The sequence below is a fragment of the Delphinus delphis genome, chromosome 8 (genome assembly GCF_949987515.2).
Source record: "Delphinus delphis chromosome 8, mDelDel1.2, whole genome shotgun sequence".
Classification (NCBI taxonomy): domain Eukaryota; kingdom Metazoa; phylum Chordata; class Mammalia; order Artiodactyla; family Delphinidae; genus Delphinus; species Delphinus delphis.
In genome coordinates, this window is record NC_082690.1 from 67270086 (window position 1) to 67282940 (window position 12855).

At 47.7% G+C, this 12855-nt stretch overlaps 1 protein-coding gene across 2 annotated transcripts in view; it reads left to right on the forward strand.

Annotated features, from left to right (window-relative positions):
* MICAL2 (microtubule associated monooxygenase, calponin and LIM domain containing 2) overlaps positions 1-12855 on the forward strand; it is a 222435-nt gene that overhangs the window by 80827 nt on the left and 128753 nt on the right. For both annotated transcript variants that reach the window (XM_060018505.1, XM_060018504.1), the window contains exons 4-6: positions 6560-6767; positions 10672-10788; positions 12168-12269. In XM_060018505.1, the coding sequence (XP_059874488.1) occupies positions 6560-6767; positions 10672-10788; positions 12168-12269 (427 nt within the window). The remainder of the gene's footprint in view (positions 1-6559; positions 6768-10671; positions 10789-12167; positions 12270-12855) is intronic.

Here is a 12855-nt window from a genome sequence, read left to right on the forward strand (position 1 = left end):
GTGTCCCCTGCATCGGCAGGCGGACTCTCAACCACTGCGCCACCAGGGAAGCCCTGTAGACTTTTTAATGATGGCCATTCTGACCGGTGTGAGGTGGTAGCTCACTGTAGTTTTGATTTTAATTTCTCTAATAACTAGTGAAGTTGAGCATCTTTTCATGTGCCCATTGACCATCTGTATGTCTTCTTTGGAGAAGTGTCTCTTTAGATCTTCTGACCATTTTTCAGTTGGATTGTTTTTTAGTTGTTGAGTTGCATGAACTATTTTGTATATCTTGGAAATTAAGCCCTTGTCAGTTGCATCATTTGCAATATTTTTTCCCATTCTGTAGGTTGTCTTTTTGTTTTGTTTATGGTTTCCTTTGCTGTGCAAAAGCTTGTAAGTTTGATTAGGTCCCATTTGTTTATTTTCATTTTCATTTCTATTTTCTTGGGAGACTGACCTATGAAAACATTGGTATGATTTATGTCAGAGAATGTTTTGCCTATGTTCTCTTTTAGGAGTTTTATGGTGCCATGTCTTATGTTTAAGTCTTTAAACCATTCTGAGTGTATTTTTGTGTATGTTGAGAGGGTGTGAAGAACTTTAATAATTATTGAACTCTAGTTAATTAGATTTGTATCCTGAAGTATTTGGGAAGGAATGTACTGATTCAGCAATTTCATTGAAATGCACCAAAAAATAAGCTAAATTGATGAATGGGTAGAGAGGTGGATGGATGAATAGATATATGATAAACCAAGGAGACTAAAATCTAAGCATAGAATCTAGGTGGTGGGTATTTGGGTGTGCACTAAAATGCTTTCAATTTTTCTATTTATTTGAAAATTTTTATAATAAGATATTGCAAAAAATATTGTAAAGCTACTTGATTGAAAACAGGGAAAAAAATCCATCATGGAAAAATATACAAGTAGATGCTTGGAATATTTACAAACGTTTAAAATGCTGGAAGGCTGGATGTTAATATGAAGAAAAATAAAACTAGTCCTATGTATTTTCTGCAATATATTCCCTTTTTTGTATTATAAAATAGCCATATATATATATGAATGTTGCAGGCAGAGTGCAAAGCAAGCGAAAAGACACTGTGTGTGCTTAGGGAGACCTTTACGGCTGGAGTGCAGAGAGGGAGGGCGGTGGGTAGGAGCTGAAGACAGAAGGGAAATTGGAGGGCAGTGTCATGTAGGGTCTTTTTTTAAAATAAATTTATTTATTTTATTTTTGGCTGCGTTGGGTCTTCGTTGCTGCGCGCGGGCTTTTCTCTGGTTGCGGCGAGTGGGGGCTACTCTTCGTTGCGGTGCGCGGGCTTCTCATTGCGGTCGGTTCTCTCATGGGCTGTGTCCTGGAGGGACCCTTTCTTGACCAAATCTGTCTCTTCCACAAATGTCTCCAGTAGTCACAGGTGGTCCCAAACCATCTAGCATTCTCGGTCTCTGTTTCCCTTTCTCTAGTTCCCAACCAGACAGCCTCCTGAGGTTTGGGAACAGGAACCTTCTCTTGCATCCTCTGCCATCCCACAGAGTGGTCTCAATGGTCTTACCTGTCTAGTTGAGGAGGGAACATGCTGACACTACCACACAAGGCCCAAGGTAACCTGGAAGAATTTATATAGGATTGTGATTTCAAGTACAAACTCTGGGATCCGAGGTTAGTTGTCACCCTAGTCCTGTGACCACGGTTAAGTCATTTAACCTTCCTAAACTCCAATTTCCTCATCTGCCAAACGGCGATGAATTATGCCTGGTTCAGGGTTATTGTAGGAAGGAAATGAGGTGCCTGTGTTACAAAGTGCTTAGCACAGTTCTTGCACAGTAGAAGCAGGCAGTAAGTGGGAGCTCTGAGTTTTATTATTGCTATTATCAATACTGTCACTGCTCTTGCTCTTCCCAATATGGGATGGCCAGGCACGTGCAAAGGTGGGACAGAGTTGGCACTGTTGATGACATACTTTGGCATCTGAAATGAAAGGAGTCGTGGGCTGCTGATCTCTTCCGTTGGTGGGGGAAATTCCTGGGAACTCATGCCTTAGATGGGGGGGAGATACAGGAGGTATGAACAGCACCCAGAGGCAGGAAGCACAGCCTTGATGATTGTACTTCTGACTCCCAAACAGGGGGTCCAATCTGAGTGTACTCGCAAGGCCCAGGGACAGGATGTTTGCAAATGAAACTGTCCCTGAAAATCCAGACCCCGTGGTCACTGGTTATAGTTGCTCATACAAGGGTTAGAGCACCGGCTCAGGCTGAAAGGGAGGGACAGAGAGGAATGGAATGTTTCTCAGAGCAATTCATATTATTGTTTTGAGAGCAGGCAGGGAGGACAGGATATCTTTCTTCATTTCCTCTCTGTAAATTTCTGAGGTTAGTAAGTGGTGGTAATTGTTACCCAGAAATAACTGGGTGTGACCCAGATACAGGAGAGTCAGACCAGGGCAGGGGCAGGGCCGTGTCAAGTCAGATGAGGGTTGGCTCCTCACCAGAGTGGCCCTTGAAGTTGCTGTGAAGAGCCAGGTCACAGAGATTTCTCCATCCTTGGCTCAAGTGGCTGCATCTCTCTTAAGCCCTTCTTACTTAGCACTGTGAGGCTGTGAGGCCAGGCCCCCAGATTAGCATGTGGAAGGCACCTAGGACCTGATGACTCTCTGTCCTGCGATTCTGAATGAGCTGTTTTTACTTGTGGTAACCCAGTAATAGTCAGGGCCTTCCTGCCTGGGTTTAGATAAGTGGCCTGCCCTAAGAGCTGGTGAGCCTGCGAAGCCACGCCAGGAAACGCGAGGGCACGTCCCTGGAACCAGAGCACTGCCCGGGGAGCTGGCCTGTGGGTCAGCATGCCGGGAGGGCTGCCGCTACCAGGGAGACGACACCACACGTGACCTTGTGTCACTCAGCTCGCTTCCAGGTCTCCGGAGGCACTAGAGAGGCTGCCACTGTCCATGCCCAAACCACCACTGCTGTGGCACCTGCCTGAGTGGCTTCCGAGGACTTGCAGGGGCTCTAGCTTCGTCCAGCCTATAAATTTCCATCCCAGGGAAGCTCAGCTCAGACGCAGGCTCAGGCCTTCCATGCAGAGGCCCTGTGCACTCAGACTGAACACAGCTCCATTCAGGAGGCCCACGTGTGCTGGGTGCAGGGAAGGAGCGAAAACTGGCTTCCCTTCATCCTGACCGCACCCTCTGTGGTCCATCCTCCTGGTTAGACAAGCAGTTCAGAGCACAGGCTTTGGACCCACACTGCCTGGGTTTGTGTCCAAACTTGACCACTTCCTCATTAGGTGACCCACCTTAGAGCAATTTCTGACCCTCTTTTGCCTCCATTTCTTAGCTCAAATATGGGGGTAATAACAGTACCTGGAGCAAGTTGCTTAACTTTTCGATGCCTCAGTATCCTCACGTACAAAGTGGAGACGGTGATGACAGTTATCTCATAGATAGGGCAGTTGGAAGGATGAAATACATGAAATGATTAGGACAGTGCCTCGCAAGTAGAAAGTGCTGAGTGTGGTATAGTTTAGATCCTATAATCATCCTTTTCAGTGAGGTGCAGAGCCTGGGTGAGTGAGCTTGTGAATGGCTCACTCAGCTGGTCTGCCAGCTGCCTGCAAGTGCTTGCTGGCTTTCTCTGCCCCACCCCACTGGGCTGTCTGCACACGGAGCCCCCAAGGAAACTGGAGGCAGAATTCAGAAGTGGAAATCAAGCCTCCGGACGGCTAACCCTGGCTTAGCCCCTGCTCCACTCAGTGGCTCCCTCCGGGGACCGATCCTTCTAGCATTCCTGGCACCAGTCCCAGCACACCTACCCATTTAGGGGTTGGAAGATGCACCGTGTCACCAAGAAGTGGGTAGTGCTTGTAGGGCTCCCCTGGGAGAGCACAGGGGTCCTGTGTGAGCTGGGGCTGCCCCAGCCCTGTGCCTTGACAGTGGGTGAGGCCCCTCATCCACTCTTCCCAACCTTCGATAAATAAAGAGATGATCTTTCCATGTGGTGTTTGTCTCTCTCCACGAATGTGGAGGTCTAAGCACTGCCAAGCTTATCTATACAGTGGACTTCCTGCTGGTGTTGGATCTGCCCTGCTCCCCACTGCGTAATAAATTTATGTCGCCTGAGCACACAGATCTGCTGACATCCGTGATCCTGGTGGCCTTGGCAGACTCCAGCTCCCCCAGCCTGGGTGGGAAATGCAGACATAAACCCTAGCTGACGTGAACCGAACATCCTTGTTACAGTCGGACAGCAAGAACTGGGTGGGCCGTGAGGGTGTGGGACATTCCTTCATCCATCAGTTCTTTATTGAGCCCTCCTGTGTGCCAGGCCCTGTACTGGACGTGGGGACAGCTTTTGAGGAGCTTTTGCACTGGCCTGGGAATCAGATGCAGATAATTATAACACGTGGAGCTTAGTTCTGGGGTAGCACTAAGGACAGAGCCTGTGGGAGGAACGTATAATCTAATTTGGGGCTCGGCCTCAAGGCTGAGTTTTAATGAAAAATTTTTGTTCCTTGGCACCGAGTCCTTAGCAGTGAAGCCCGGATGCGTCTGGGAAAGGTGGAGAGTTCCTCTGGATTGAGTTATCGCAATGCTTTGCGTTCGTGGTCTGTTTGCACTATGCTCGCCATCCAGAGCGTCAACCATGGGCGCAGGTCAGGGGAGCCCTCTTCTCACCCGCTCCTCTGCCCAGGCACGTAGCAGCCGCGGTTTTCGGCTTCTTGTCAGAACTCCGAGTTCCCATGTTAATCATAACAAGTGTGCTCCTAGAGGAACGGGCCTGGCCTCGGCCAGCAAGCCTTCTCTCCTGTCTTGATAACATCTGTACCGAATTTTCTCCCTTTATGTAATTAGGCCCATTGGTATTTGCTTTGGGTATGACTGGCGTCTCTGAAATTTCAGGCCCGAAGTATGAGCTGGCGCCCAGGGTGGTGGGAAAACTGAGCTTTCATCAGTGGGATTTCAGGTTTAGCTGGGAGGGTCAGAAATGGTACGCCAGCTACTGTTTGCGTGAGAAATGTACAGCAGACCCCCAACTGGTGGGAATGGGGTCCCCTGCCTGGCCCCGGGAGCGGTGCTGGGTCAGGCCTGGTGGATGATAGAAGGATGCAGGAGGGCTCCCCTCCTGCCCTCCTGCCCTTCCTGCCCTTCTTCACCCCACATCCTCCCACCCCACTCCATCCCTGGCCCGGGAGTGACAGAACTCAGCAAACAGGAAAAGATGCGCTAACTGCAAAGAAATGCAGTGAATCTAGACTTAACCCCGAAGCCAACCTCAGAGTGTCGGGGTTTGGAGTCTTGCTTTGAAATGCCCGTCATGGTCTGGCTATGTCTGAGCCAGAGGAGCTGTTTGGGGTGTGAGATAAAGAGGGAAGCTGTGCTTGGGGGAGTTGGTTCTCTGCAGTCAGCTCCAACCAGAAAGGAAGCAAAAGGATTTGTATACCCGCTCCCTGTCTCTGGAGTGAATTGTATCTCAGCGGTGACTTCATTTCCCCTAACAGAGTTTCCACCAACTCTCTGGGAGGTTCCAACGAGTAAGCCACACTGATTGTGGTGTGGGAGCTTCTGATATGCTTATTTGCAGTTCCCCTTTGGGAGTCTGGAGGCCCCAGATGAGTGATAACTGGATGATGGAATATAGCTAGGGGAAGGGGAATGCATTTTTTTAAGATAAGTTTTGATCCCAAGCAGAAGGAATGTTTCCAGATGCCTGTGCAATGTCAAGCAGTGGGGTGTGGATGCAGATCTCCTTCCCTGTGACTTTGCTGGGGTATCCCCAGTTAGTTAGACCCCCCAGTTGAACTCCTGCCTCTTGAAGGTGGTTCAGGAATTGCCTGGGAGTAGGGCAGGCTGCTGCATGGGGATGTCTCTCAGCCAGAATATCACCCTTTTCCCGTTTTTATTGGATTGGTGCTGCACACAAGACTTTATTTGAATGGAAGGACTTTTGCCCAGCATAACTAGTTTGGTAGGTCATTATGTGTCTTCCCTTCTTTCCTAAGTGGCTGTAGCTTCCTTGGGGAAGGACCCTTGTCTTGTTCAGTGTGACAGGGTCCGTTGAGACCTAGCATGGGACTTGAACAGAGTCCTGTTTTGTCACCTCTGCCCACATGGCCCCATTGCCTACAGGGCCAAGACCATATACTCTTTCACTTGACACTTCAGACTCTCGGCGTCTAGTTCCAGACCAACCCTTGTCTCTTTTCTCTCCTTTCCCTCCTTGCCCCCAAAGTGTCCTTTTCTCCATCCACCTTGAACTAAGAGGTTAAATGCCAGAGCTGGGATTTAAGCCCAGTTCAGTTTAACTCTGAACCTCACGTGTATCTTACTGTGCCTCCCCCGAATCCTTTTACCTCTGTGTCCCTCACGGCGTCTGGCACAGTGCCTGGTGTGTGGTAGGCCCACAGGTAATGTACATCGGATGGATGAATGGCGGGTCCTAACAGGTGCTCGGTTTGCACTCACTGGTTGATTTGGGTGGATGGGGGTTTGCTTCCCAGTTACGCTGCTGACTAGGGGCTTGTGTCTGCAAGGCTAGAGGTTGCTGAGTGCCTTTCTCCTCTCTCCCCTGTGCAGTGTCTCATCATTGGAGGAGGACCATGTGGTTTGCGCACTGCCATTGAACTTGCCTACCTGGGGGCCAAAGTGGTCGTGGTGGAGAAGAGGGACACCTTCTCCCGGAACAACGTGCTGCACCTCTGGCCTTTCACCATCCATGACCTGCGGGGCCTGGGAGCCAAGAAGTTCTATGGGAAGTTCTGTGCCGGCTCCATCGACCATATCAGTGAGTGGAGCCACTGGTGACACCCCATGTGGGGAGGGGGCTGACCCTGGGTGGGTTATATCTCCACATTGTGGAGACCCCAGGATATTTCATCTTGCAGGTCTCTGGGGGCTCCACACGTCCAACTGGCAGACATTTAATTCCAGGCCCTGTGCTGTGCCCCACTAGGCTGGAAGCACCATGAGGCCAGGGATCATGGTATGTCTCATTCACCAGAGTATCTCCAGGGCATAAAAGAGTACTTGACACATAGTAGATGCTCAATAGACTTCTGTTGAATGAATGAATGAAATATGGGAAACAGAGGCAGAGGTAAGTAACAGAGTCTGCACCCTCAGAGAACTCACTGAGATTCTGTCAGTAATAAAATGTGCTTTAACAGAGCAGTCAGACTTGCTAAAGGAGCTCAGAAGAGGGAGCCACGTAAAACCATTCAATGGGCCGGGTTGTCAGTGACCTCTTGGGTAAAGGAGTTGGGACACCGTGTTGCCTGTTTGGGGAACCAGGGCAGGTTTTAGAACAGAGGAATGCCACCATTGACAGATCCTATACCAGGTTTCCTTGAACTTTAAAAAGAGAGAGGCCATCGTGATGGGGGTTCACCCAGAAAAGAAAGGGAATTGGGAACATGGACTTCAGGTCCCGGGCCATCCCTGAATGCTTAGTTGGGGCAAGGTGAGCACCGAGGCCTCCCGCTCTGACGTTACTTAGGCCTGGGTCTCTCGAGGCAAGATCTGTGCAGACAGGCTTTGGAAGAGCAGCCTCCCTCCTCATGCTCTGCAGGGAGGAGGTCTTGAGCCATTTTATATACAGCAATCATGACTCATAAAAGGGAAGTTAAAGAGAGTTCAAGCATTTGAACACATTTGGGTCCAAAATCTGTCTTGTCCATTTTCTGTGTGACTTGGCTCAGATTCTTTATCTTCTTCCAGCCCCAGTTTTGTCTCCCCTAAATGTGATTGATGCCTGCCTACCAGGAGGGCCGAGAGGATTAAATGAGGTCACATGTGAAATGTGCTGTCTCTGTGCCTGGCAGGTCGTAGGTGCTCAGGTAGCGCTTTGCATTCAGTGGGGTACAGTGAGCAAGAAGCAGTCGGGATCCCTAAACCAGAATTAATTCAGAGCTGCAGTCTCTCAACCAGTGAGTGGAAGGAGAACCCTGAGAGCCATGTTCTTATGAGCCCAGGCACTGATGGGAAAAGGGTGTAGGGTTAGGGCGGGAACAACTGGAGGGAATTATCAGCCAGACAGGGTGTGATTCAGTCAGATACAGGAGAACTTACCAGCAGTGGCCCAGGGTTTGTTCCCACTCCGGGATGAGAAAATTCCAAGAGTCCATTGGAAAGAAATTTGGATTTGCCCAGAAAGCTGCAGTGTCAGCTTTCCAGATATTCCTTACCACCCACAGAAGAATGTATATTGGTACCAATCTAGAATGACAGCATTATGCACCACTTTCCCATCGAGCCTTGCTGAGAGGCAGAGCCGGGCATCAGGAGGTCTTGGGAGGTCCCAGGCTGCCAGGCTGCCTTGACGGCCGGGAGCCCCTCACTGCCTCATTAATGGGGCCCCCATTTAACCCCTAGTCCTTGGAAATATGCCAGCATGCAGAAGCACTGGCAGGACTGGAACGGAGATTCGAACGTTCAGAGTGATCATTGTCAAGGGCAGCTCTAATACCTGCGAGAAGAGAGGCAGGGAGAATTTATTGAGCACCTACTGGGTGCCAAAACCAGACAGACGAAGAACGTTGAAACTGTGAAGAGAGGCCAGGCCTCCCCCACGACCTGTTTCCAGGCAGGAGGTGGGTTGGGTTCTTTAAGCCCCAGCTGATCGGCTTCCTTTCAGACTGACCCATGGTCTCCAGCCCCAGCTGTGACCTGGTCCTCGGCACTGCTCCGCAATTCCCCACTTGTCCTGTGTCGGCATCCTCCTCCAGTTCCCAGTGCTGACGGGCACTCCCCATCCCAGCCCCCTCTCCTTCCTCCTGCCCTCGCCTCTCCCCAGTACCCATTCCTTCCTCCCACCCTGAGGCCAGAGGCCGAGCTGGCCACTTCCTCTCCAACTCTAGGCCCTCTTGCTTTCCCTCCTTTCACCTGCCCTTACCTCACACTGCCCTCCAGTCCTCTGATAGAGCCCATTACTTTTCTTCATCTCAAAGTGTTTATTCTAGAAAGAGGTGACATAGACTTTGCCTATACTTTCTACTCATGCCACCTTCCATTGTGGTCTGATTTCTTCCCGCCACTGTGCTAAAGAAATTCCAGAAGCTTCCCAACCTCCCATGCCCTGGCCTCCTGTAGTCTTCATTTTCTTAATCTCTCCATGGGATCTGGTATCTTGGTCCCTCCTCCCTTGGCTTTCAGGACTGCAGCTCAGGGCCTGTTCTGCAACCCACCTTGCCCCCAGCCCCCAAGCCCTGCCCCATTCTGTTTACACATGTTTCCTCTGTTAGACAGTGTTCCATGTCTCCTGGGCCTAGCATGGCACCTGACACATGGTAGCTGTTCAATAAATGTTAAATGAGCGAAGCCCACAAAATACAGAGGGACCCACAGATAATTTGAAACTTTATGCTCTCAGAAATGTATTTGAAGGCATGCCCATTTGTACTCAATGGCAGGAACAAAATAGAGAAACAAGGAGCCACTCCTTGGGGGAGTTTAGGAGAGTGGGTAGGAGGTGGGAAACCATGAGCCCAGCTTTGTGGGGAGGAGTCACCACCCCACCCCTTACCCTGGATGGCTGAGAGCTTAGGTAGAGTCCCCCACAGGGTGAGCCGTTTGCTCTCTGACTTTACGTATTGGCTCTTTGCCGTCTCTCTGTTTACGCCTCTTTCCATCTTCACTTTATCACACCCACAGCCCGGTTCAGGAAGGAGGCAGGAAAGAGAGAGCCTAACAGCTAGAGCACAGTTAGAGGATTACCTAACAGCTAGAGCAGAGTCTCGGAAACAGATCTGGGTCCACATTCCAGTTTTGTTCCTGTGTGAGCTTGAGCAAGTCACTTAGGCTTGTTGAGCCTTAATTTCTCACCTCTAAAATGAGAATAGAGAATTCCCTGGTGACCAGTGGTTAGGACTCCATGTTTTCACTGCTAAGGGCCCGGGTTCAATCCCTGATTGGGGAACTAAGATCCGGCAAGCCAAAAAAAAAAAAATTTTTTTTTCATTAGAAAAAAAATAAAACGAGAATAATTACTCCGAAGGGCCACTGTAAGGGTTAAATGAGAAAGCACTGTAAGGGTTAAATGAGAGAACACAGAGTGCTTAGCACATAATTAGTGCTCAGTAATGATCGTTATTGGTACAGGCATACCTTGGAGAAATTGCAGGTTCAGTTCTAGACCATCGCAATAAAGCGAATATCCCAATAAAGTGAGTTACATGAATTACAGTGCATATAAAAGTGATATTCACACTATACTATAGTCTTTTCAGTATATACGCATAACAGAATTATGTCTAAAAAACAATGTAAATACCTTAACTTTAAAATGCTTTATTGCTAAAAAATGCGAACCATCATCTGAGCCTTCAGTGAGTTGTAATCTTCTTGTAATAGTAACAACAAAGATCACTGATAACAGATCACCATAACAAGCATAATAATAATGAAAAAGTTTGAAATATTGCTAGAATTGCCAAAACGTGACACAGAGATACAAAATGAGCAAATGCTGTTGGAAAAATGACACCGGGAGTACTTGCTTTGATGCAGGGTTGCCTTAAACCTTCGATTTGTAAAAAATGTAATATCTGGGAAGTGCAATAAAGCAAAGTGCAATAAAAGGAGGCATGCCTCTATATTGCTATGCTCAGAAATCACTGAGCAGTGATAATACAGTGTTCTGTATACAGGAGGCACTCAGACATTGCTACTGACAGTTCATCTCTTCCCCTCAGGTATTCGTCAGTTGCAGCTCATCCTGTTCAAGGTGGCCTTGATATTGGGGGTTGAAATCCATGTGAATGTGGAGTTCGTGAAGGTCCTAGAGCCTCCTGAAGATCAAGAAAATCAAAGTACAGTATAATTTTCCTTTTGGTCTAGAAATCAGATATTGCAAAACGGAAATCATATTTGCAGCTCTTAGAGGACGTTCCTGTTAAGGTTATTCTTACTGAGAGCCGTTTGGCATAATTTCATCAAAGGATCTTTTACCTTTTTGGACCACTGCTGTCACTTGAGCTTTGCTCTTCAGCTCCCAGGGGATTTATTATTAAGTATTTAACATATAATTTGGTTACCCTGTCACTACGAGGCCGTAGTTGGACAGATGAAGTCTAAGTAGTAAGTAGGAAAAAGACATAGATTCGGTTGTCTGGTAAGGTTCATTCGCATACTCTTCAAGCTGTGTGCATACACGCATAGATATGTGGATACACTTATTATACCCACATGATATTTTAAAATCCAGTAAAGAAAGTGAAGTTTCCAGAGCAAATATGAAATAAATGTTCAAAATATTATTTAGTATATAATATTTTTGAGCTTTATTGAAGAATAATTTACAAACCACAAAATTCACCCATTGTAGGTATGTCTTATTTAGTAATTCATCTCTTGTTCCTATTAGTATATTTATATAAATTCTGATCTTTTATATACATCATGGTCAGAGAGCTTGTTCATGATGCCTCTGTATCTTACTTACTATCAAACTCTTCTGCTGCTGGGCCGGGCTTTCAGTTTTTGGTCCAGCTTCATGTCAGGGACCTCATAGTTTCACATGCAGGTTACAACTCTGATTTCTCCCATCCTCTGCCCAGAATATTGAGAATTTAGGGGAGATGTTAGTTGGCTTTTGCGGCAGGACAGCAGCTGTAATTTAACTTTGAGACCTGTGTGCTCTTAACCTTTCCCAGACCCCTAGTGGGTGTTAAATCCTAATTATGGGTAACCAGCAAGATTGCACCTGAAAATGGTTTCATAAAAGACTGTGTATTGCCCAACAAGAACGTTTGAGCATAATAAAGTAGTAATTCACGCTGGTTTCATTATACCCTGCACAAGCTTTTAGTTCTGTTTAGCAATGGGAGGGGACCAAGGAATGGGGGGATACAGAGAGAACATGGTAGAATCTGTTGAGATAAATAAGGTGCAAGTGAGACTGGTGTGAGGATCGTTAGGTTAGACTCCCACCCTTTATAGAAACCAGTAAAACCAGGCGTGGAGTTAGCACTGCTGGTTTACCTTGTCCTGGATTGAACTGAAGCTAAAGCCAGAAGGACTCCGAATTCAAGTGTGAATCTGGACAGCTTGGGTCTTTCCGCTGGAGCCTCTGTCTGGGGTGCCCGTACCTGTGGCATTATCCATTTCTCACGACCAACACAGAGGGCATGTAATCACTCTGTCCTGCCATCTCTCACTGCCAACTCATCTCATTTTTCTGTCCTGGCAGAAATTGGCTGGCGGGCAGAATTTCTCCCTGCAGACCACTCTCTGTCAGAGTTTGAGTTTGATGTCATCATTGGAGCCGATGGCCGCAGGAACACGCTGGAAGGTGAAGACTCTTCTTCTTCCTGGGGCTGAGGACGGAGGGATGGGAGTGGGAAAGGGTATATCAGGAAGGGTGTGGAGAAGGGGGACAAGATGGCAGGTGCCAAAGCTGGATGGGGGTTTTGATAGGAGGCCAGGCTGCCCTGCTGTGCGTGAGGCTGAGTGTTTAGAGAACAGCCATTTAATACTTTCTGAACCTCTGTTTTCCCAACTATAAAATATGGATAATAGAACCTCTCAGAAGATTGCTATAAGGGCTGGGAAAATGTAAAAATGTTTTATAAAAGAAAACCACCACGGAAATTAAAAGAAAAAATCAACATACATTTACTAAGCATCTGCCAGTGTGAAAGCCATGGTGCTAAGCGCTTTCATACTTACTTCTTCCAACTAAGAGATCCATTTTCGTACTCTTCATGGTTCTGGTTTACTGTGAAGTATAATACCCCAGAAGGAGAACCCCATCTCTTCTCATAACTTTAAAGCATGCTCACTGCTGGGCAGTAAGATAAGTTTTGCCCAAACTGTCAAAGAACAAAACAGTGCCTCTACTTCTAAATTTGGAAGTGTTAACATGTTTTTAGGGAAGA